The 25,699-nt window shown below is 35.1% G+C and overlaps 1 protein-coding gene across 1 annotated transcript in view; it reads left to right on the top strand.

Moving 5' to 3' along the window:
• Positions 1-25,699, top strand: part of DOCK2 (dedicator of cytokinesis 2) — a 121,050-nt gene that overhangs the window by 89,034 nt on the left and 6,317 nt on the right. Inside the window, exons 34-47 of the mRNA XM_032447425.1 lie at positions 4,949-5,034; positions 8,410-8,566; positions 9,171-9,211; positions 10,875-10,965; positions 11,511-11,630; positions 13,102-13,191; positions 13,555-13,659; positions 14,823-14,964; positions 16,278-16,359; positions 18,724-18,808; positions 19,746-19,832; positions 20,678-20,854; positions 22,210-22,293; positions 24,123-24,260. Of these exons, the coding sequence (XP_032303316.1) occupies positions 4,949-5,034; positions 8,410-8,566; positions 9,171-9,211; positions 10,875-10,965; positions 11,511-11,630; positions 13,102-13,191; positions 13,555-13,659; positions 14,823-14,964; positions 16,278-16,359; positions 18,724-18,808; positions 19,746-19,832; positions 20,678-20,854; positions 22,210-22,293; positions 24,123-24,260 (1,485 nt within the window). The remainder of the gene's footprint in view (positions 1-4,948; positions 5,035-8,409; positions 8,567-9,170; positions 9,212-10,874; positions 10,966-11,510; positions 11,631-13,101; positions 13,192-13,554; positions 13,660-14,822; positions 14,965-16,277; positions 16,360-18,723; positions 18,809-19,745; positions 19,833-20,677; positions 20,855-22,209; positions 22,294-24,122; positions 24,261-25,699) is intronic.

Raw genomic sequence — 25,699 nt, 5'->3', positions numbered from 1 at the left:
TGATTTCCTAATCTTTTGAAAGATTAGGTTGTACATCTTAAGACTTCCCAAAACAATGCGCATCATCAAGCACAGTACTATTGTTTGCTCTGATTGAAAATTTGAGGCACAATGATAGAAAAGGCTAACTTGAAAGAAGTAGTTAAAGACTAGCTCTTTTGAGAGTAAATAAAATACTGTTTAAATAGGCATGAATTCATGTTCTGTTGAGGATTTTAGCTTGGATTAGGAAAGATTAATTCATCTGTGTTTAAATTTCCTTTCAAATAAATTATTCTATTCATGTTTGATTTTGAAGTGGAAATACCTCTCTTCAGTTTTACCAATTGCCGAAGCCATCTGGAATGGTATTCTGTAATTACTTTCCCTCCTGACCTTTGTTGAAAAGAGCAAATAGTGCTGATTGATTGTGTTCTTGTGCTTTTGTAGTTTTAGATAAATATAGAGGACAAATGTTTATTCAGTGTGGACCTACTTGATAGATTCATGTATTTTCTGAGCTAACAGCTGTAAAAGGTAACTAAATGAGTGAACGAAAGAGTTCTTAGCAAGCTCCTCTGTTGCAAATGCTTTATAATTGTTGCTCATATCCATATTCCTTCCTTGAAATTCTGAAAATTCATTATGCTCACAGATTTCAGAGACATGTGAAATGCTTCTGCTGGCTGGAATCAGCTTTAAATGGCTTAGAGCCTCAGACAAATCCATGAAGAAAAAAATTGAGCTGGTGTTTGGTATTGACATTTGTTCCAAGTTACGAGGATTTATTTAGTCTACTAGATAGATAAGCAAGTGGTTTTAAAGCAGAATTAATACTAATTACAATTAGGCACATTGTTTAAATTAGATGAGATATATGCCTATTTGGGCTGAATTTTGTCACAGACACATTACAACTTTCTTCCGTATTTCTGCCAGCATTTTAATTTCTGCTGGTTCATGCAATCGTCCTGCAGTTGACAAACTGCAGGAAAAAATGCACAGAAAGGGGTTTTTGTTCAGGTCCAGAATCTGTGAGATTATTACCTTCTACAGAAGTCATCAATTCCCTGCCTGCTGAATAAGTACTAAGGAAAGATTTAAGAGGTGAATGATTTTTAACTGGTGCTTTAGTTGCACTATATTTGCAGCTTTCTGTGTTACTGCCTGAAGTCCAGTCTTCAGCTCTACAGAATGTCTGGAGTGGATGTTTCTGAGCCTTGTTCTGAAATCGCTGTGTACCTATGTTACTTATATTAAAAACATATAGACACTAATACATGTAATACTTACACATGTAAGTGAATTCTCATCCCTTCAAACTTCTTCAGCAAGCCTGGATGAACCAAAGTTGGGTTTTTGGTGGTTTTATTTTCGTTTGGTTTTTTTGTGCTTTCTCTGTATCAAGAATATACTTCAATGATAGCTCCTTAGTCTCTAGTATTGGTGTGGTATGTGCTGTTCCACTGACGGTCTTTAATTTGGATTCTACTTCCAGAAAAAGAGCTACTATGAGAGTAGCAAAACATACTAGTAACAGAAAGGTCAAATAATTGTTTCTGGATCGCAGCATATTGGTACTCATAGCAAACCAAAACTCACTTTCAGTTTTCAACAAGAAGCTTAGGGCTACTAAGTCTTAAATGGAGCCCCTGAGATGTGAAGTTATTAATTTGGGAAGCAGTGTAGCCTTTTCAGTATCCTGCAGAGATTAAATATTTACTCCAACTTGTGTTGTGACACTGGGTGTATATATACTGCTTATTTTACCTGGAGCTAGTTTAGGGCTACTATTAATGGTTCTCATACAGATACTATGCATGTTTGTGAATTCATATCCAGCAATGACCCTTTTTTTGTAAACATCTCACTGACAACACATAGCACCAAATTTTCTCAGTTTTACCTTTCCTTTGCTGCCTTCATCCAGATTCTTTTTACTACGTCATACAGAAGTGCAACTTAAACAGTGATATTCATGTTCTCATGAGCATGACATTTCTATTCAGTCATCTCAAAATATGCTATATCTGGTGCTGAGCTGGTGATGTTGCCTGTTTATGGCATTGTGTAGTTTGCACATAGTATGTATACAAATTCTTGTGGATCACATCAACTCCTTCTAAAGTGCTTAAATATTTCTGCTTAAAGCGCGTCTGTCAGATGCTGCATTAGATACCCTAATTTTGGTTCACGTGTTTTTAACTGTGCTTTTGTTGGTTTCCCTTTGTCTGTTGTGGAGCATTTAAATTCCTCCTTCTCCTACTGCCTTCTCAAAGAAAACAGGCATACATTTGTATTGCCTAATTTTCTGTGCTTAGGTTTTGCATGATGAACAGAGAAAACAGGCCACTAAATGCATTGTTTCAAAGCTCCTAGAGAGAAGCAACAGCCCACTTCAATCCGATGTCCCCAGAGTCTGCAGAATCAAACCAGCTGATCTGGCTGCGTGGCTTCCTGCTGTCATTTTGATGAATGCTGTTTAAGTAATCCTGCTGTTTCTACTGTCTCAGTAGAATTGGGATTGTACTTGTTGCTGTGAAACCAGTTAAATTCCACAGTAAGTAGGTAGTAAGCATGGAAGATTTTTACATTAGCTTAAAACTCTGAATTTAAATAGGAAGTTGATTTTCTGATATCCTCAAGGGCAGTTCTAAGGATGTTCACATAGAGATTTTAATGTATTATGTAGTTTTAATAAACAGGTTCCCTTTCCAATAATTGTTTTTAACATACTTGTCTTTGTTTTTACAGACAAAATCACTTGATTAGCTTATATTCTGGAGTGACTTTGAACTTTCCTGTTCAGCTGAATCTCAGGAGGAAAAAAAAAGGGGGGATATCTAATATTATGGGGGAAAAAAAAAAAAAAAAAAAAGAAATAAGAAATAAAATGAGGCTTTTTTTGAAATTTGATTTCAAAAAATCTCAAATTTGTTGGAAAATACTGAGCCATTTCCCTTGGTTAATTGTGACCAACCTGAAGACGTAGCGCATCCAAATCTGTGCAGAGGCAGTCTGGATCCCATTCTGCCAAAGCTCTCCCTTACACAGAAACACTTCAGGGAGAAAGCACAATTATTTATATACTGAAAATTGTATTCTTAAATAATTTGCTGTATTAGCGCAGTAATGAATTCTCTGTCATTTTTAGACAATTTTTTAAAAGTCATTTCATCAATATAAAACCCCAGAGATTTATTTCCATTTAGTTCTTATTTTGTAACGTGTTTTTTTCTTACTGTGCCTTGTGGTAGTAGTTCCTTGTGATAGATCTTTCCTAATTTTTTCTTGAAAATATGATGTGAAGGCACACCAAAGATTTCTTAGCTCTGAAACACAAAGATTTCCTTAGCACCTGGACAGGATTTTTTTCAGATGGGTTTCCTGCTCCAACCATGTTCTCTGCTTTTCTCACCTCACCTCACTCTTGTCTTTCCTGTGCTGTATGACAAGTGTTTTTCATTTTCACAAATACACACACACAGAAAGTCTTATCTTTACATCTCTGTTGCATGTGTGATACATAAATATAAACTTCTGAGGATGATTTTGATCATGTAAATCTTAGTATTTTAATATGCTTGGAAAGTAGGAAAAAACCCACAATTAAGTCATATGCATGTATGAGGCAAAGGCCTGAAAAAATAATTCCAAATTCTTATATAAAGATGAGTCAGACTGGATTAACCCTTTCAAAATCATAAGGCAGTTTCCTGTGTATAATCTATTTCAGTGACTTTGAAATGACAATTCAGAATAATGCATTCATGTTGAAGCAGTACCATGGCATTTTAAAGAGGCTTTGTGTAATTAAAGTATGACCCAGCAAAGTGCTGGATTAAAGTATAATCTGACATGTACTTCCCTTTCTTTAAGAGATTTAGACTGCTGACTTAGAAATTCTCCAGAGGTTTTGTTGGAGTTAATGGTACTTTAGAGTTGGCAAGTCATAGTACTGACAATTTGAGTACAGATTTGTAACAACGCGTTTGCAAGTTACCACCAGTTTTCCAGATATAATTTGATTTACCTGTTTGAAAACCTGTGAAATTAGGTTTTTCAACTTTTTTTTTTTTGTTTTTTTTTCAGAATGCTTTGAGAGATAATGATCCTTTGCTTAATTATGTAAAGCTACCTGATATATGTGAAATTTTAGAGGGTGTAAGACAAAAGAGTAAATAATGTGTAGGTAACAGCTTCAGATGCTGAGCTTCAATGAGTTTATTTTAGGAACGCATGAGCCTAGTAGTTAGCTTGCAATTAGAATGTTGACAGTGCAGGCACAGGTGGAGTCCTTCTTTAAAAGTTGTTTGAGGAAGAACGAAACTCAGAACACTTGAAGTTTTGAGAGCAGGCTGATGAGGGACAGAAAACAAGGTGTAACCAGTGGAGAAGTATTTACAGTTTTTTTTCTCTTTNCATGTAGATTTTTGCAAGTCAGAGTGCTGGAAAAGGGTGCTTTACAGGCTAAGGGATAAGGCTGCTGGCAGCTCCAAATAAAAGTGCCATAACTGTAAAATGATACTGAAGGAGGGGAAGGAATTGGGCTAAGCTACAGAAATCCTTAGTTTGCTATCTGTGATAGTTTATGTCTCACTGCTTCCTGATTAGGGTATAGCTAGACCTAACAGCAGTTAGGTAAGGCACTGCATCTTCCATCATATTTTGTGTGGGTGAAGGTAATTTGATTTCATTGTGATATCCCACATTTCACATCTGAGGTGTTCTATGAAAACTCAGTACAGAAACTGTAAGCCTGTTTCTTCAGATTATTTCATCAGTTTGTTCATTAAGGTATCAGGAGATAGTCTTTACATTATTCAACTGGAATATATTCAAACACTTAACTTTGGGGTCCTTGGGATATAGCTATGCAAATATATCTGTCTGATGCCAGTTTGAAATGTGTTTGACCTCTAGGTATCTTCTCATTGTTCAGATTTTTTTTCTTTTTTTCCTTTCTTAGTTTGAAAATGAAATCATTTTGAAGTTGGACCATGAAGTGGAAGGAGGACGTGGAGATGAACACTACATGCAGTTGTTTGAGTCAATGTAAGTAGTGCATGAGAATAAATGCCTTCAGGATGTGTTTTTATCTTATTGGACCTACTTCTGAAATTGCTGAATTTATTTTAAAATACAGACAAATTGAAGCAGGTTTTTTTTCACCAATGGATTGGGAATAGCATGCTGTTCCATTAAATCTGGTTTGAATTGTAGTTATGCCCACTGAAGGTATTTGCATGGCTGCTTTTCTGTACTTTGTATTGCATCTACATTATGAAGAAATTATACTAAACTTGCTTTTCACTACCCAACTTCAAAGCAAAGATAATCCAACCTTTTTCTTTTTCCCATTTTTCATTGTAACCTTTCTTGGTTTTATATGTTACACTAATAAGAATAAAAGCATTTTCAACAGTCTGTCTTGCTTTTCTCTATGTCTAGACTGGACACCAGATTATTTTTTAGCTCACATAAGGTGACTCTCCTGCCAAGCTGTGACAATATTGTGAAGTGCTGCAATATAAGAAAAATGTTTTAAAGAATTCATGAAATAGAACATCTTCCTCTTGGCCAGCCATGTTGTTCTTTTTTCTTCTCATTTATAATAGCTGTGTATCTTAGGAGCTTTGATCTGATGGGCTGTGGTGGTGCCCTTGTGCCTACTTCTGAGACTTTATTCATAGCCTTGTGATTACAGAGTGTAGCAGTTAGAAAGGCTCTTAAAGCCTGCTAATTTATAATTGTATTTTTGTGTAGTGGCATAGTAGTCTTCACAAATTCACATCCCTCTTCAGTGGTGCATTAAATTCTCATGTACAACACAACAGAAAAAAATCTGTATTCGGTATTCTAAGGAATGCTGTGTTATTTAAGCAAATAAAATGTAAATATTTAACAATAATTATAATTATATTAAATCTAATTTTATGAAATCCTCATTTAAACAAAATATCATTTGGACATTTATATTAGTTTAGTTTCTCTACTATGAAGAAAATGTGGAAAGGCAAACTTAAAAACACTGCTAACACTTTTTAGGCAGTATAAAACTACTCCGAAGCATGTGCTGATAAGGAAAGATGTTTTTAAAATGTCTCTTTCACTTCCTAACATACAATGAGTGTGTAAACAGAAAGCCATAAATTATTGTTTGAGTTTGAAAGTTTACTCTTTGGCTGCTCATCTTAGGAGATATTCAGGCTAGCTGTTGGTATGACCAAGAACAGGTCTGCAAGTTGATAGCTTTCTCAAGCACAGTGCTGCAGAAGCTGAACTATGCTGCCTTCCTAATCTGTTGCTACAATTCATCATCTCTAATACTGGGGATTCAGCAGACACAGGGGACATTTATTGCAGTGCTTAACTTCCTTTGCTGCTAGTAAGCTTTCTTCCAAATATCTCTACAAATCTTCCTTGCCTCAGCGTAAGCTGGTTATTTCTTGTTTTAGCCGCAGGGGACAGAAAGAACCATTTATTCTGTTTCTCCTTGTAGAAGATTTCAGAAGAATTGAAGGTTGATGCCAAGTTTCCTTCAGCCTACTCTTTAGGTTAAACAGCCTCCATATTTCAGTTTATCATATGCCATGTTTTCTGGACATTCCTAAAATGTCTGCAGCTGTTTTAAAATACTACACTGCCTTAAAGCTGGAGAGAGTACTCAAACTGAGGCATTAGAAATATGGAGAGAAAAATACTTCTTCCTATCTCATTTGTAAGACTTTTGACAAATATTTATTTTTCTCAGCCGTGTAAAATTGTTTTTGATGTTTGCTCTTTACTTTTGGTTTCGTGTATTTTTCTACAGAACTGGTGCCTGTCCAATTACTCTCAGTTTTTCATCAATGGAGTTGATAAGTCTCGTCAGACTTATAGTACAAAACATTTGATATTCCTGCTTTTCCAAATTTCCTTTCTTTCTTTTTGACCCACCATTTAAAAAATCTTCTGGTGTTTTTTTCCACTTCACTCTCTCACACTATAATACTTTCAGATGCTTAAAGATTTCTAAGTCTCTACAGATGTCACTTCATACTGTCTTCAGTTTTTTTATTCCACCCTTGAAGTTTTCTAATGATGCTTCTTGAGAGACAGTTGAAGCAGAGGTTTGTGACCTATCTGTGGTGGGGCCCCGTTCTCTCCTTTTGTTTTAATTTTCCTGTATTCACATCTCCTTCAACCCTCTGACCCCAACTTCCTGTTCTCACTGGATAGAAACCTAGTTAAATTGTGCTGCAGATGTTCCTTTGGTCTTTTCTCTTACCAGATAATTTCCTTGTAACTATTCTAGTTGTCACCCAAAAGGCACATTTTCAGCAGAACCCAGTAACTGCATTATGTGTTGGTGTTCACTGCTGCAACCAACATTAACCCACACAGGTCGGTCTCTGGAAACTTGCTAACACCAAGTACAGAGCCAGCAGAAATTTAAATACTGCCTTGTTGCTGCTGTCTGTAGTCCTAAATGTTAGTATGTGCTGTGCATGACCATGGACTTAGAGCGGGGATAATATGGAACAGGTGAAAGGTTGTTCTTTATCAGCAGAATAGACATTGCTACCCTGTTCTGGAAAATGGGGGTGAACCTAGCTGTGTGAATACAAGTGCTACACTACTTGTCCTCAGGCTCAGATAATGAACACTGGCCTACCATTATTTACTGGTGTAGGCACAGCAAAAAAAGACCATTTGGAAGCTTTCCAGTTCCACATTGTTGCCCTTTCAGGAAAATAACTCTATCTTGGACCCGTACAATAAAAGGAATAAATATTATGTGTGTTTTTACTCTGCTTATGCTAATATTTTATTAATGTAAGTAGGAATCTGCTGATATTGTATTAACTCACTACCCTTTTTTTTTTGTTTGTTTGTTTGTTTGTTTTGTTTTGTTTATTTTTTTTTAATCAAAAGCAGACTAACTGCTTTCTTTGGAACTTGCAGGAAGTTTATTTGCTTTTATTACTTGTGAAGAGAAAACTGCTCTGGTGAGGTCTTGTTAGTGAACTTCCTTTTTGACTTAAAATCTGAATTTGTTGTTCTGAACATTCTACAGGCATGTAACAGTACAAAGAGAAGAAAATAATCATGTTTTATCTTCCATGCTAATAGAGGAAAGTGAATTCAATGTTTATTGAAACAGCATGACACAGAGATGTACTTCTACTTGATTTGGAAATTTTGGGTACTCCCTTGAATTTGCAGTAATTGTTGGGCAGCAAAAAGGAATCTTTGTGTATGTTTGTATTTATGTATTTGATTTATATCTCATCTGTCTGCCAAGATTGCCAACCCACAAAGGTAATTTACAATTCATTCCATAGTTACTTTAGCTCTAACATAATTTTTGCCTTAGGTTCTAACAGAACTTCAGCTGATGAGCACTGATTTTGATAGCACTGTAAAATCTATTTGCTTTGTTTGCAGTCTTACAGAGTGTGCAAGTCAGTATCCTGCCATTTTTAACTTGGTTGAGAGCTTTGTCAGCCTCGTTAAAGGTCTCCTGGAGAAGCTGCTGGATTACCGCACTGTAATGAATGATGAAAGCAAGGACAATCGCATGAGCTGCACTGTGAACTTACTGGTATGTTCTGTGTAGTTCTTGTGTGAGAATTTCACTTACCAAAGATGAAGGGACTGATCTGCAATGCTTGAAAAATAATTCAGAGCCTGAAGCAGTAGATTTTTGCATCAATTTGCATGGATATATGCATAAACCTGAAAGCAACATCCACTCAATTCTTTGGTTTTACTTGTATGTTTTATCCGTTTTGATTCTGTGGATAAATTACGTAGTCCACTACATAAAACAATGTAAGTTTTGGTAGGCTTAGTGTTACAGTTGGCTTTTACAGAATAAAGTTTTGCTCAAGGAGCAAACCTTGCTGCTTTACCAACTCTGCAGTTCTGCTTTTTAAGTCTGGAAAAGAAGCATATATGATACACCTGGAGTAGGCTGCTAAAAATTTTTAAGTCTCTGATCTGATTTTAAGCTACCCTTTCTTTTTCTATTACTATTTATGAACCAACATATAGGAGACATGACTTTTAGAGCAGCCCTTGTTGTTTATTAGGTATTTCTAGTAATGCCCAACTAACAAGAAAAGCAATATTTCAGCATAAATATTCTTAAGCTGTGTTTTATGGAAATAAATTAGGAAATAACTTATAAATGTTTATATCCCTAGAACTTCTACAAGGACATTAACCGTGAAGGAATGTATATCAGGTATGGCAGATGCTCTGTTGAATGGTCTTAAAGAGGACAATAATACATTCGTAAAAAATTCTGCTTTCATCATTGTACTTGGATTTCTGTTGCTTAATGGTATTTTACCACCCACAGTGACTGTTGTCCTGGCCTCATTTATATTTATAATCCATTTTTCACTTAGCTTTCAGCAATTTTGAGTTTATCATATGCATTTATAAGCAGAGTTTTCTTCCCCAAGCATCAACTCTAGCTGATCAAATCACTCAACACTGTTTATTTTTAAAATAAAGAAAATAAAATAAGAAAATTTAGATAGACTTGAGGTTTTGGGGGGGGGTCACATAATACATTTAGAATGGCATGAAAAAGCAAGTTGTGTAGAATTGTGCAGTCTGCCAAGTCTCTTTAAATATGCAACACTACATGCAGTGCAGAATTACTAGTAAAGCATTCTTCTCTAAGAGCTATAGCTATCCTGGTAAATTCTTTCTTGTTTGACATGGCCTCTTACTGTCTCTAAGGATTTTGCACATGGGCTGTAGCTATTCAAGACTTAACTATTTCCTACCCCTCTTAACATTCTGCAAAAACTGTAGAACCACATTCACCTTAGGTACTACAATGCAAAGACCAGCATCTCAGCTGAGATGAGTACTGAGGGTGCTTCGCTGCTACGTGTGGAGCTGTGAGCTAAAGTGGATGGGGACAAACAATGCTGTGTCTGAAAAATATTGCTGGAGGAGTCACATTTTAACTACGATTCAGATCTGGGAATAGTAAAAGCTTGAAATGCTTCAACAGGGTCTAGTTCTGTCTGAAATCCCTGTTGAATGGAAGGGATTGGAATGCATTTTTCTCTCTGACTGGTGGAAGAGTTGTGACTTAAGTCATGTGGTAGGCAGTGACAGGGATGATAACAGCAGTGCTGTTCTAGGGATCAAGGAAAGCACTAGCAACATAAAACAGCTCTTCCTCCCATATCACCTTGTCAAGTTGCATAGGGACCTGCTTTGTCTTTCTAGGCCACTGCTACCCTTTTCTCCTTTGCCTTAAATATATTCCTCATGTCCAATCTAGACATCCCTTCATGTATCTTGAGGCCATTTCCTCATGTCCTATCATTTGTCACTTGAGAAAAGAGACTGACATTCTTCTTGCTACAACCTCCTTTGTATTTGTAAAGTGATGAGGTCTCTCCTCAGTCTCCCTTTCTCCAGACTAAACAAACCCAGTTCCCTCAACCACTCTTCATATATCTATTTCTAGTTCTTTCTACAGCTTTGTTGCTCTTATCTGTTTATACCGAAGCACATCAATATCCTTGTAGCGAGGGGCACAAAACTGACAGTAACAGTCAGAAATAATGGATTCAGTGGTCTGACTTAGACCTCAGGTTGGAGTAATATCTTTTGCTCCTCCAAGAAGCAGAGTTAATAGCAGGTCACAGAAGTAGTTCAGGACTTTCTCCTCCTTTTATGTGCAGTGTTCCAGTATACAAAGATACAGAAAAGTCGTAGTAAATGTACAGTGCTTTAACCACACTCAGTATCCTCAAGGACTCTTAGTGACTGCATTACATGTTTCAAGTTTCCATTATCTAGAGTTATCTAGAATATTTTTAACACAGAACTCAAGTCATTTCAGCATCGAGAGTAACTTTTGTTCTCTGTTCTAACAGATATTTGTATAAATTGCGAGATCTTCATTTAGACTGTGAGAATTACACAGAAGCTGCCTATACCCTTCTACTCCATACTTGGCTCTTGAAGGTTAGATTTTCCTGAATTTAATAAATAAGTAAGCTTTTGTGGTATTCAGTTCCTTGTGGAATTGTTTTTTTCTGTGTGTTGAACCCTCCAAACTGTGCTTTTCTTGTTGTTCTTTTAATTAAACTTCCCTTTGACTTTTCTGTCATTAAAAATTTCAAGGTATTTTTTTGTATGTTTGTGTAGACAAAAATAATTTTGTATGCATATATTTTAATACAAAAATCGAGAACGTAACAGTTAAGAAGACACCACTGAATTAAAACCAATTTGCTCCCTTAGATTTTCTTTTCTAGCCTCTTGGGGTGAGAAGCAGGGAGGAAGATGGTTTTAACAATGTTATGTCTATTCCTGTTTATCACGTGAAGTACAGCATTGTTTGAAGTGGTGCTGAAAGTGTTTCCACTGCCTTTCTCATTGTTGTTGTGGAAGGATGAAAAAGAGTAGGGGAAAAAAACAACTTGGAATGGTCAAGATTTTGTGGGGGTTGCGTAGCAAGATGTTGAACTCCAGAATCAGGGCTTATTTTAATGTATTTTTATCCTCAGTGGTCAGATGAGCAGTGTGCACCCCAAGTCATGTCAACGGAGTTCCAGTGTTCACAGACCTATCGACACTTAAAAGAGAATCTGTATGAGAAAATCATAGAATACTTTGACAAAGGAAAGGTAGAGTTATGGAGTTCTCTCTGTCAAAAAATCTCTTGCTATGTTATTTTATATAGTAACATTTAATGAATATTCTCTGTAGAAAATGTTTGTTTTGTTATTGTGTATAAAATCCTTCTTGAAATGTGGGTCAAGTAAAAATTATGTCCTGAAGGCACCCTTGTTCAGGCTACATCTGTTGTGTATGAACACGTCCTTTCAGTAACCACTTTTGCAAAGAAAGAGGTCAGTAATTACAAGTATCTTTCAGGCAGTAATAAAAGAAATGTTGGATGTACTTGGCTAGGAAAAGAATAGGAGCAGCACAGATTGTATTTCTAGACTATTCAGTCATTTTCTCCCCCAGAAAACAGAGAGTTCAAACTGGGCACATTTTTACAGAGAAGTCTTAGAATCACATCTTGAAATTAAAAATGTAGTATTTTGATATTCAATACCTGGATTTAGTTCAGTTTCTTTGAAATCTGCGCAGGAAAGATGGTGTCATTTGACATGTGGTCTTGTTTTATTAATTTGCATTGGAATAACTATGATATAGCAGTTACCATGTGGAGTATAAGAATAACTGAATTCTCATGATTTCTATTATACCTGGCACTCTGGTTTTCCTCACATACAGCGGAGAATGTTTGCAGGCAGCTGAGTGCCCCTCCCAGGTTTAGAGCTACTTAGCCTAGGGGTATGCAGCACTCTGTAAAAATGATGATAATGAATGTGACCACTAGTAACCTTACATCAGAAGAGAGTTAAGCGCAGAAAAACTATTTTGTTTCCTTTATTCTGAATAGACACAAGGCTTGTAGAATTTGAAAAATATCCTCGTGAGTAGGAATATCCATTTGCATTAGGACCACTCTTGTGATGCATACTGGAAAATGTTTTTAGGAGATGAGAAAAGTAGTCCTAGTCTTTCAATACAATTTTGTAATTCCTTACATTAATTTTCAGTGGTAGTAGTTTGGTAGTGTGGAAAGAAAGAAGCTGTGTTTCTGAGCAATGAGTAATTTAAGTCTAAGCCTTGTAAATTTTTAGCTAACTAGGAAAGCTGTCAGTGCCAGGCTGTCTGTGAAAATGTGTGTTTTTGGACTTTTTATAAATGAAAATGTTTGTTTTGAAGAGGGCCCTGCTCGTAAACTCACCCTGTGCTTGGAGTATAATCTAGATTTTATCTAACTTGATGATTTACTATTGATAATTATATCTGAAATTTTAGGTGATTTTTAGCAATATTATCATAAGAAAAAAGTAGATTAATTCATTCCTTTAGTGAATATAAAACAACTTTATTCTCCATGTTAATCTGCTTTCCTAAAAGTTTATTGTTGTTGGGCTATTTCATTCTAAATATGTGGTTAATAAATGACTGCAATTTAAAGATGGCATAGTCAGTGCAACTGCATTTGAATAGTAATGTGTTAAAGACATGTTTGTTAGTATTGGATTTACTTTTTGAATATGTGGTATGTTGCAGATGTGGGAAGAAGCTATATCTTTATGCAAAGAACTTGCAGAGCAATATGAGAAGGAAGTTTTTGACTACGAGCTTCTAAGTCAAAATCTGGTAAGATTATATACAAGTCTTCAAATTATTTTCATCAAAGAATTTAGCCATTTAGTGCAATCAAAAATAAAGAGCAGCTTAAGAGCTTGTAGTTCACAATTGATTTTTAATTAATTTATCAAAGAGTTGCTTTGTTGTATTACAAAATTTCAGTGCTAGAGATTCATAAGTAACTATTTTGTTAAGTTACATGGACATTTACTTACTACAGTGCTTTGAAACTATAGATGAGATAAGCATGTTCTTATTTTGTGCAACAAAAAGGTGATGTATAAATCAGTAGCAGTAGCTGCAGGAGGTATTATGGAAAGAAAAAAAAATACAAAAACCTGAAGTAATTATTGTGGCTGGTTTTGCCTTTAGGTTCAACAAGCAAAGTTCTATGAAAACATCATGAAAATTCTGAGGCCTAAACCAGATTATTTTGCTGTTGGATATTATGGACAAGGATTCCCTACATTTCTAAGGGTAAACCTATTTAATTTTCTTCTTTTTAAATCTGTTTTCACGTTCTTCTAAAATTGTACTGTTTTTTAATGCAAACAAGTCACTGGGAATATCTGACTGGAATTCAATTCTACTGGGATGCAGGATCATTGTTCAACCTCTACTGCCATCCCTCCAGTATCTGCTTAAAACAGTGATGATTAATGCTTAAATCATTAAAACAGTGTGTTGGACATTTACTGCTGTCTTTTTCTTATCACCTGGTAATTTCTGTGCACTGGTTCTTGCTTTCTGAGAGACATCAAACAGTTGTTCTTTCATCACTTTCTTCATGCCAATCATGATATCTTGTTCTTTTAAAGATTTGATTCACTTAAATATTGTTCCCACAGGAACCCTTCCTTACTTTCATACATTGTGGTTCCCTTGCTGAAAATTTTCTCACTCTTGGGGCAACAGAACAAGAGCATACCAAGTATTTGAATGCTGATTCACTATGATTTTGATACTGGTGTTTCTTCTTTTCCTGTTTTACTCAATTCTTGAATTTCAGATCTCTAATATTCAGTGAGCTGAAAAGTTCATCTCCTCTTCCCTGGTCTTGGAGGCCAAAGTTCCTTGAGAGAACTGGAAAAAAACAGTGAAAACATGCTAACGTTGCAACTTTTTCTTCTGCTTTTATATAACTGTCCTGTTAAATGAAGTAAAATGAACCACAAAGAAGCACATTTGGGGATAAACTCTATTGTAAATTAGGGCATTCCATAATGCCAAGAAGAAGGAGCAAGCTCAGCAAAACTACATAGTATTATTAGAAATCTGTGAAATTTGCACCCAGATCATGTTTGAAAGAAAGTCCCTTTACTTGAGAGAAAAGGTAAAGGAGTTTCAATGCTTTACTTACCCACCCATTCTGATTTTATTGCACTCTACCAGGAGCATCCTCAGTGATGATGCCAGTTTATCTTCATTCTAATGCTGAAAAGTATCACTCTGGAGAGTCAGCGAAGTACTGCAGGACCTGGACAGAGTCAGGTGTTCTTTATAGCTATTAGTATTCAGGTGTCAGCAGCACTCATTTAAAAATTTGGTGACCTGCAATCTTCATACTGATAAACACATGCACCTGCAATTTCTGCCTCAGCATCATACGGCTCAAGGAATCTGATATTTATTCCTTGCAGAACAAAGTATTTATCTATCGTGGGAAGGAATACGAGAGGAGAGAGGATTTTCAGGCACAGCTGATGAGTCAGTTTCCCAGTGCGGAGAAGATGAACACCACCTCAGCACCTGGAGAGGATGTGAAAAACTCTCCTGGTCAGTGTATCCTTGAACACTAAAGAGGTCACTGAATGAAGGTGTTTGGGGAAACATGTTCCTACCAAGAGTGGAACTGTACGGAACAGCTGTTTCCTAAAGCTTATTCAAGTGACAGTTCAGTTTGCAGTTTTATTATATCCTGAATGTTTCTAATTGACTGTTCCTAAGAGTTAAGGCTAAAGCAGCAACTTGTCTATTACTTCCCATTCCTATTTTTTCTGACTTGATGTTAATTTCTTCCTTGAACATTGTTTTGTCTGGCGCTGTACTTTGTTATCACCTGTATTTCTTTAGAATGTGAAAATGGCTTATTTTCTTAGACATTTTCCTAGGAAGACTGACACATCCACGTCTTCTAGAATGCCCTAAATTATTACATCTTTTTCTTCATATTCTGGCTCAAATTATTGCTGGCTGAGCAGATATGAGATCATTTCATTGTATCACAACTTTTTTCAGTTGTTGTTCCATAATTAATTTCTAAGAGCTTTTTATGCTCTCTTGAGTTTATGCAGCTTTCATGCAACTGTAGGACAAAAGAAGGGATGCTGCTTTCTTTTCACACTCAAGGGGCTGAAGTACAAAGCACTACAAGCTTGTCCACAATTGACATTATGTTTGAGAGTGACATTTTCATATATTTCTTTGTCTCTTAAAACATTTTGTTCTTTGAGGATCGCATGTTTCAGTCCTTTCTGTAAGTAGAATTTTCTACTTAGAAGTAGCAAGAGATGTATTATCTGAGAACAAAACTAACAGGAGCACATCAGATTTAAATATATGGAAATATATTTAAGTAATAAAAATATAAATATGATACATTTATTTACAAACCCACACCAGACTAAATCATAACACTTGAGTAGAAAATCTCAGGTAGATGGGCTGCTTAGTGAGATTTCTAAAAGAATTCTAAACATCGTGACATTACTCATGCTTAAATGTGAATAGTAGAATTGTTTACATCAGATGTTGTTGATGTTATTTATGTAAGATGCCTTTAAGATTTTAATTAATGAGTCAGCGTGATGAATTACATTATTAATTTTTAAGCTTAGCAAATAGTAAAAATGCCTGGTTCAAAATTACAGCATTTTTCTAGTTAGTACTCTAATAGGTTTTTTCTTTTTTTCTTTTTTTCTTTTTTTTTTCTTTTTTTCTTTTTTTTTCCTTTTTTTCTTTTTTTTTCCAAGAAAGCTCCACAAATGAAACTCCAAACTCTCATGGGTTTCATCAAGATATGTTTGTCTTCTTTTACAGCATATACTATTCCATTCTGACTGTTAATAATATGACCTTGACATTCACAATTTCAGACATACAGTGTTTTACAGTGCAGCCAGTCTTGGAGGAACAACCTAGATTCAAAAATAAAGCAGTACCTGATCAAATTATAAAGTAAGTGAGTTTCTGTAAAAATCAAATGGAATTCAGTCCATACTCCTAAAGTGACAACAATTATTTTGTGAAGATTTAGAGCTTCTATTTTGTTTATTGAGTGATGTATTTCTTATGCAGTTCATGAAAGAACATCTATTGCTAAAGGAATGGCACGTGGTTATAAGGCATGAGGGAATCCATGCTTTGGGTTCAAGTTCTGGAGTTTTCAACACAGCTTGAAATGCAAGTGGTGAAGAGAGGAGACTCAGAAGTGATTGGCAGTATGAGCACTTTTGAGTTGAAGGCTCTTACACAATAAAATCTTGGGATGACTTACTTGCAAAGTGTACAGGGCTATTTGACAAAACGGTTTCATTTGTACAATCAGGATTGTGTAAAGAAATAAGTGAATTAAATTGTCCAGAGTATTCTGAGAAATGACTGCCTTATTCCTTCAAATTCTTAATTCAGTCCTGAACATGTTCAGCATACTTCATCCTTCTAATTAAGTGTTTTGACTGTATTTGAATAGTGATGGTTATTTCCAATAGGTCATGCCAAAACTGCACACAGTTCCTACTGGAGTACTGGCTGTGAAATGTTGGCTTGAAATCCTTTCAGCATGGTGAAATTTTGCAGTCTCATAGAAAAAAAGTGGAACAGAGGAGACTTCCTAGTCAGACAGTGGAAGGAACATAAGGGTCTTACATTTTTGAGCATGATTAATAGAAGATGTTGCTTATCACAAACACCTTGATGGAAAATTTCAAGATAACATTTGTTGGCTTGTAACATAAAGACAGCAAGTACATAAGCTATCATTTAAGGCAGCTCATATTTTCCCCCTCTTCTTGTCAGTATTTTATGAAAGTTCAAGGATTGTCTCTCTAACTAAAATCAGTTGAAACATGCCTCTTAAGTTTTCCAGCAATCTAAGGCACCTGCATTTTTTTTTTAATCCAACAGAAGCTTTGCAGTGCCTCCACATTAGATAAATAAGAAACAAATCTAAATTCACAGCACACTGCTTCAGCCCTCCTAAAAGAGACTGAAGATAGAAGGGCTTGTTTTTTCATCAGCTGATATGAATTAATTCCTGACTGTTCCACAGTTGGATTCAAACCACTTTCACCTCTGTCTGCTGAATCTCTCCTGAAATTGCAGTTAGTTTAGAGTAGAATGGTTCACCTGAAAACACATGCCCAGATAAATAAAGCAGGGACAAGCACAAGTTTTGTAGCATAAAATAAATGATATAAAAAATAAATTTTATGGTCCCAGTTTCAACTGCAACTCATTTTTGAAATCATAATCTCACAAAACGTGCTGTGTTTGACTCGACTTCACTTTAGAGCCAGCTACATTTTGAACTTATAATAGATATATTTAGTGTATTAATATTTATTTTTATCTTCTGTCATATGGGAGATTTTGTAATTGCTTGTCTCAGCTGCAGAATTCTGCCAAGCTGTTAATTTAATCTGGCCTTAGAGGAAAGATTTATTTTTATAAGTGCACTTAGTTAGGCATTTAATTGTTAGTTACATAAGTTGATAGCAATGCATTCATTCTACCAAAAAGCTTTAAAATCTCTGCCCTTTCAGATGGGATGGTATGAAGTGATCTAGCTAGGTATAGAAGTATTCTTCTCTTTCATTACTTTATTGATGAAGATAATCTTTCTAGTTTGGATGTCTCAACTGTTTAGGGTTGTTTCTTTATTGGTCTGTTTCCTTAGGCTTCTGGGACATGGCTTTCTGAGATGTGTTTTGCTCTGCAAAATTACCTTTTGTTTTATATTGCTTGAAATTGATCATAATACTAGAAACCAGAGAGGTTATTTTCAAGCAGAACACTCAAGCCAAAACTGCAGCGAGTGCTAAAGGGTGACTGGCTATGTGTTAATGAGAATGCATGTGCACAGTGATTGAGATGATTCATTAACTATATCGAATAGACTAGAACATGAATTTGCAAGATTTCTTTATATTAACGTCTGCTTCTAAAAGTGTTCGTATTCACTTTCTTATCTGCCACAACAAATTATTAGTTATGGTCTCAGATATTTAGTTTATTGAATGATGACCCTCTTCTAGAGGTTCTAATGTTAATCTGAAAGTTATAGAAGTTGTAGAATTTTCATACCTCAGAAGTGCAGCTAGTCCCACACTGAAGCAGCCTATTTGCAGAATACTGTGTGTTGACCGTAATTTGTAGATAAAATAGCTGTCTCCTGAATTTTCAGTTGTGGAGTTTTTTTTCTTCTCATTAAATTTCCTTTTAATTAAAACTAACTTAAGCTGTAATAATTCACTGTGATAACAAAATAAATAAATACATGAACTTGGTATTTTACAAAAAATTCTTCTTTAAATCTTTCAGCTTTTATAAGTCCAACAATGTCCATCGGTTCCACTATTCAAGACCAGTTAGAAAAGGATCTGTTGACCCTGAAAATGAATTTGCTGTAAGTAAACAAATACAGTGATGCAGTTCTGGTAGATATTATTGACAGAATTCTGATGCTTTCTTAGTCTGAGATCACACATTACTTGCAAAGATATAAAAAAAAAATAAATGTGTTCTGTGCATGCTGATGATCAATAGTGTCAGTTGTTTCACGTAAGGAGCTTCTCATCTACTGTTAAGTAATTCAGATGCTGATCTACCCTGACATTCCAGTTATGTACTGTTTTAGCAACATTAGTGTTGTGCATTGGCCTCCTTTGCAAGCTGGAGAGTTTTGAAACTGTTTATACACATTTGTTTACATTGTTTTACAAATAACTAAATGGTTAATGTCTTCATTTTTTATTACAATAGACAGTATCTGTGCTCACTTCAGATATGTGGAAGTTAGTGTGGTTGGAGTGCATTTTTATTTCATTAATTTAATTCATTAATTGTTACATTTCTCATTAATGGCAGGTTATTTAAGCTAGTATTGGTAAAATAAGGAGTAGTGCAGTAAATGCAGTAGAGGCATTTTAAAATACCAACAGCTAGCTATTCTTGTACAGAAGGGATGGGGGTAAGTAATGATGCTAGCATGTTATTTTACAGCTTTTACTGCTTTTAATTGCAGAAACTTACTTTGGAAGCAGAGGTCATATAGTCACAGTCATTTGATCTGTAATGGCAAAGTAAGGAATAGATACTAAAAACCAAAGGATAATTTACTTTTTCCTGTGCTTTGTGCAGGCCTAATGTTTGAAGATGACCTAATTTCAGATCAGAAAATGATTTGTTTAAATAGATGTGAAGGATTCTTTTTGCGCTGTCTTTTCATGCAAAAAACCAAATATGCATATGTTTTTCACCTTCAATCTGACATTTCAGAAGACAAAAAGATTAAAGTTTAAATCATGAAGTATCATTTTATCCCTTGTATCTTTTTTTAATAGTCTATGTGGATTGAGAGAACATCATTCGTTACAGCATACAAACTTCCTGGAATTTTACGATGGTTTGAAGTTGTCTCCATGTCACAGGTGTGTATTAACATGCTAAGTAACTGTACCATATTTATAAATATTAACCGTCGTGTACAAAATAGATTGGGAATTTGTCACTATAAGGCAGACTTGTCAGTTATTTTTACAAGTACAAGCTGGTAGCATTTGTTTTGTTTTTTTACAACTGTGATAGTTATATATTGATCAATATAGCTTTCATCTGATTTATAGTTTTAGATCCAAGTCCTAAGAGATTTGAAAAAAATCTTTGGTTCTATTGAATTATAAGCAAGTTGTTTATATACGTACGGTTTTATAAAACTAAAAAGACCATTTAAGAAAGTACATAGGAATTGTCATTCTACATACATAGCTAAGATGTCTCTAATGCAAATTCTAGCCTAGGTGATGGAAATAAAGATAATTGGTCCTTTATTCTATTTTTATGCATTGAAATACACTGTGTACAACTTAAATGTTATAATCAATAATAATTATATATATATGTATGTATGTGTATCTGTGTGTGTATATGTGTGTGTGTGTGTGTATATATATATATATAATTTATATATATATATATAAATAATCAATAGCAAATGTTTTGATTTATCTGTCAAAATTTCATAGTACCAAATGGTTGTCTTTGAATTGTTGTTCTTTTGTGTAACAGATGACTTAAATACAGGTAACATTCAAGTAATAAAAACTACAAAGAAAACAAATTCTTGCAAATGGAAGATTTTCAGCTGAAAATACTTTATTTTGACTTTGATCAGTAACATATCTTAATGTGCAATTCCATTTATTTATCTGGATAAAGTTAGAAATAATCTATATCGAGATTCACAATTTATTTTTCATCTTTTATTTCTTTACAGACTACAATTAGTCCTTTAGAGAACGCTATTGAGACTATGTCCATGACAAATGAAAAAATTTTGATGATGATTAACCAATACCAGAGTGATGAAAATCTTCCTATTAATCCGCTTTCGATGCTTCTGAATGGAATTGTTGATCCAGCTGTTATGGGTGGCTTTGCTAAATACGAGAAGGTAGGAGAGATCATTTTTAGATTTACTACATCCTAGTCCTAATTGATGGTGATATGCTTTCTTCAATAAGTGACAGGGAAGACTCAGATGGGAATATGAAAGCCACAACTCCATCAATTAAAAGATTCGTGTACACTGGTCCCCTTTGATCAGGAGTTGTTCAAAGCAGAAAGTAGCATACGTCCAAAATAGGTACCAGGAGAGTTACAGTCTCAATATTAATAGAAATTAAATATATATTTCATATACATGTGTACATTTTTTACAAAATGTAACAAAAAAGGCTTTCACACATCAGAAAGCTTGCTCTGGAATATGCAAATTGTGTTTATGCAACAGTAGGTCTGTACGCTTTAGATGTGTTGCGTTGATGTCAGTGTTTCTCAGCAATTGCAGTCTTTCTGCAGAGCAGCATTTGTTCAAAACTGAAACACAAATAATTTTTATTTGTGCCATACACGGAATATTGAACATCTTGATGAACTGAACTGTAGCAAGGCATTCCCTGAGGCCACTTTATTGAGAAAAAAAACCAAAAAGGCATGAATGTTTAATAATTCATGTATTCATTTTTTGATTGAATTCTAAATTATTAAAGTTTAGGATGAAATTGAATGTGAGACTACTCCACAGCTGCAGAGATTTATTATTTCTGCCTGCCATTTGCCAATGAAAAGTGTATGCCATTCTCAGTAGGCTCAGCATGCGAGATGGACTGCAAGCGTGCTGAATGGATGGTACATATTTTTAAATGTACACACAAGTAAAATAAAGTAAAATACTTTCAGTAAGCGTGATTTACTATGATGGACTGTGATATATGCCATGTTAGTTCTTCAAATATTTGGCAGTTATAGACAAATAACTATTCTTCCTTCGTACTTGGAGGGTGAGGGGTGGGAAGCAAGTTGTTTCTTTGCTCAGAAAAGGGTAGCATGCATGCAGTACCCAGCTCTGCTTATGTATGTCAGCAGTCATTTTCCTTGTAACACTATCTAATGTTAGTCTAAGGTACTTCAATAAATTGATTTTAATCATGTAAATCGTGACACTCCAAATTTGTGCATTTTTACATTTCAGTACAAGCTTACAAAGCAAACAATTATTTCTTTTTCACAGTAAGTGTCCCAAGCTGAGAAATGTTGTATGAAGAAGGAATATCTTAACAGAACAGAGCTCCTCAGTTCTCAACTGACATAGCAATTAATTATCATTAGCAGCACCTGGCTAAGAAGCATGCAGATGTCTTTTTATTTAATGACCAATATTATGGCAACCTGTTGGAGTCATTGAACCAATAATTGATCTCTTCGTTTGTTGAAATGATGAACTGAATTATTTTTTGTTTGTCTCAGGCTTTCTTTACAGAAGAATATATCAGAGACCATCCAGAGGATCAGGAAAAGCTGAATAGACTTAAAGATCTAATTGCTTGGCAGGTAACATCTTTCTGTCAGCAGTTAACTGAGGCTTCCTCGGCTACTTTTTTTTTTTTTTCTTTCTATGACTTTCTATCAGGAAAGTGTAGCATCATTTAGAGGACTGTGTTATTTTGATTGTTTTTGTACCTTTATTTGTTTGGGTTTTTTTCCTTCACTGTTCCCCACTGTGGGAAGGGGATAGAAGAATAGGATTGTGGTTAGAAACAGACTGTTCTATAGCTTTTGTTTCAGAATATGTGTAGTTCTTAAAGGATCACCTGTTTGTTATCTTATTTAGATAAGAATAATTTCTGTTAAGAAGAAAAAAGGATTTAAACCCTTTCAATTTTAATGTGCCCAACAGGAAGCATGAATTCTATTACAAATCCTCTGAGATCTCTGATAAAACAGCATAACAGTAATTCTTTACAGTGTGATGTAGCATGAGATTTCTGCAGTGTTCTTGGTGATCTAAGCTGCCCAGTCCTTCAGGTTTTGGGGTTTTTATTTTTATCTGAAAAATTGAAGAAATAGCTTAATTCCGAAAATTACATCTTATTTCCTCAAGATTATTATTATTATAGCATGCTTTATAAATTCAGTGAAATGCTACTGCAATCAGAGAAATTACCTATATAAGCTTCCTACGGCCTGGGTAAAGAAGTAGGCCAGAAAAGAATTTAAGTACTTTGTAGAAAATACCAGTTGGAGTGGTTTATCAAAATCTATGTAATAGACTACATTCGTGGTTAAAAGGTTCAGGATATCAGACTCAGGTTGTGCCTTTAAGGACTTCTTGAAGTGATGCGAAAACAAGCAAAATAAATTAACTTGAGAAATAACTTCCCAGAGGTAGCTATGTTTTCCATGCTTTCATTGCTTTTTGGGTTGGTTTGTTTGTTGTTGGTTTTTTGTTTTGTTCTTGTTTGTTTATGGATTGGTTGGCTTGTTTTACATGAGAAATCTTAACAAGTCTTAATGAAATGCTAGTTGCTCATAGGACTTATTTTCATAGTCAATGACCATTCAAGGTTGTTGCTAAATGTCTCTTTTATGGCAAATAGTATAGAATACAAATAGGAAGAATTAGAAATCCTAACCACTCTGGTTACCTATAGTGATGAGTTATCCTGAAAGATTAGTTTGAAAAAAGGTTAGCTCAGGAGTATCATAGTGTAGTCTTTTTGGTTAGTGAAAACTGCTTCTGGCTTGAGTCATTCATTTCTGTACCAAAGCTCTCACTGACTTTTTGTTGAGATGTGCAGAATGCAAAAGAAATCTGCAGAGTAAATTGCAAGAGAAAAGAAGAGGTCACCTTTCAGTAATGAGGCATAAGCATGCTAAATTACTGCAGAAATTGTCAAAATGCTCACATGCTTAAGCCTCCAGTAAACTGATTTAAGTGCACCACTTATTCCTCCATTTGAAAGAGTTTGAAATGACTTGCCGAGAGGCCATGTGGATAGTTTTCATCCCTGCCATATTTCTTGTAAGCCATGGCAGGCACCTTCAAGATCACGTATTCTAAAGATTTTCTTACTTATTTTAGACTCACGTGTTTAATTTCATAGGGTTTTAACATAAAATGCAGAAGGACAGAAAAAACAGTTACTATGACTGAACACTTTCAGGAGCCCTTTCCAGCTGGTACTAATTTGCCTCTTTGCTGCTAAAACCTCCTGCAGAGCAGCATCACTCCTGGTCATCTCAGTGTCAGCTAATAAATCTATCCATCAATCACAGCAACAGCTTTGTAGTTCATTTAGCAGATAATCGAAATAGAGTTAGAAGACCTGTCAGACTCAGTTAATATTCTCACTTTTTTCTTCTTTTTTGCCCTCTTCAAGATACCCTTCCTTGGGGCTGGAATTAAAATTCATGAAAGAAGAGTTTCCGACAATCTTCGTCCTTTCCATGACAGAATGGAGGAATGTTTCAAACATTTAAAAGTGAAAGTGGAAAAACAATATGGAGCTAGAGAACTGGTACTGGTGTCCTTTATAACTCCTTTCTTCCACTTTCTTAATACACACCTTGTTCTTCTCTTCTAAACAAAAACATGTACTAAATTTTTGTTTCTCATGAGTTATCTGGTGATCTGAAGATTGTAAGACCTGAGCTTTTTAGCCACAGAGTTGATGAATCCCTTGATCTATTAAGCATTCCTTGTATGTTATTATTTATATTAAAATAACAGTTATTTTCTGCTTTATAAGGAAGCAAAAGCAAATTCTTGTGCTTCTCAGATTTTTAATTGTCCTCAGTATCGTAGAGCTTTGATCTCCAATTGGTCTTCCTGTGCTAACTGCTTCAGCTGTATAGTGAATTTAAATCTGTGATGTATGTAACACTAAAAAAATTAGTTGGTAGCTGATATAAAAAAGAAATATAGGAGAATAGTGGCGCTACAGCCATTTTACCATGTCTGCTTCTCTTTGGTAGCTGGTAAGAGCTTTTTTTATTAGAAGAAATGGAAAAGTCATGTGTGAAAACTCTTGGAACTGTGTATGCTTCCAAGTCTTGTGGAAGTCAATCTTGATGCAAATGATGTGGGGAGCCAAATAAGGACAATGAGGAGGGGAATAACAAAACAAAAAAAAGCCTGTGTTTTAATATGAAATGTTTTTAAAATGTAGTACATACGTTTACCTTGAGATCATTTGAAGTACCCTGGAAAAGCAGCTTATGGTATTTGTGCACTGGGAAATGCTCAGAAACCTGGCTTATTTCATGATGCAGAGCTATGGGCGGGCATGCTTATCCTGGACATACATGAACAAGGAATGAGCAGAGCACACTAAATTCTGCATCGCAGATGTCACTCGTGAAGAAAGAATTGTAGAATTAGCCAAGAAATTCTATTCTTGTCCCTGCTTTATTAGCCAACAGGAACAGGAAAGCATCAGATTTTTTTCAGTTAACTCGGTATCAGGCCACAAAGTATAAATAATTGTCAGCATCAAGCCGATTAAGATTTTCATGCTTTGCAGAGAGATGTGATGTAACATATGAGTTTGTACATGATGGGTACATGAGAACATGGAGAATCCTCCTGTTCTTCCTGCCTGGCTATTTGGGAAATGCCAGTTTTGTCTTTGACAGCAAACATATAATGAAAAAGGCTAAAATAATGTGTAGTGATGGCAAAAGCTGTTGTACTGAAGACAGAACATGATTTATGTCTTCTAGCAAAGACAAACTGAAGCTATAAATTGCAGTTTATTTAGCTACTCACTGTAACTTAGATTTTGAGAGGTCTTAGTGTAAGACCCAAAGAGTGTATCCAGAAAGAGGAAACAATCAGAGTACTTAATGGTAGCAAGTAATTTATACCAACTGTTAAAACATCTGTGAATGTTAGAACCTAGAGAAGATGGAGGAAACAAGGTTCAGCCAAACTTGTTTGATAGAATATATTCCTCTA

Source organism: Coturnix japonica, chromosome 13 (genome assembly GCF_001577835.2).
Source record: "Coturnix japonica isolate 7356 chromosome 13, Coturnix japonica 2.1, whole genome shotgun sequence".
Lineage (NCBI taxonomy): Eukaryota > Metazoa > Chordata > Aves > Galliformes > Phasianidae > Coturnix > Coturnix japonica.
Note: the sequence above shows the minus strand (reverse complement) of the source record. Positions and strands in the feature narration are given on the sequence as shown.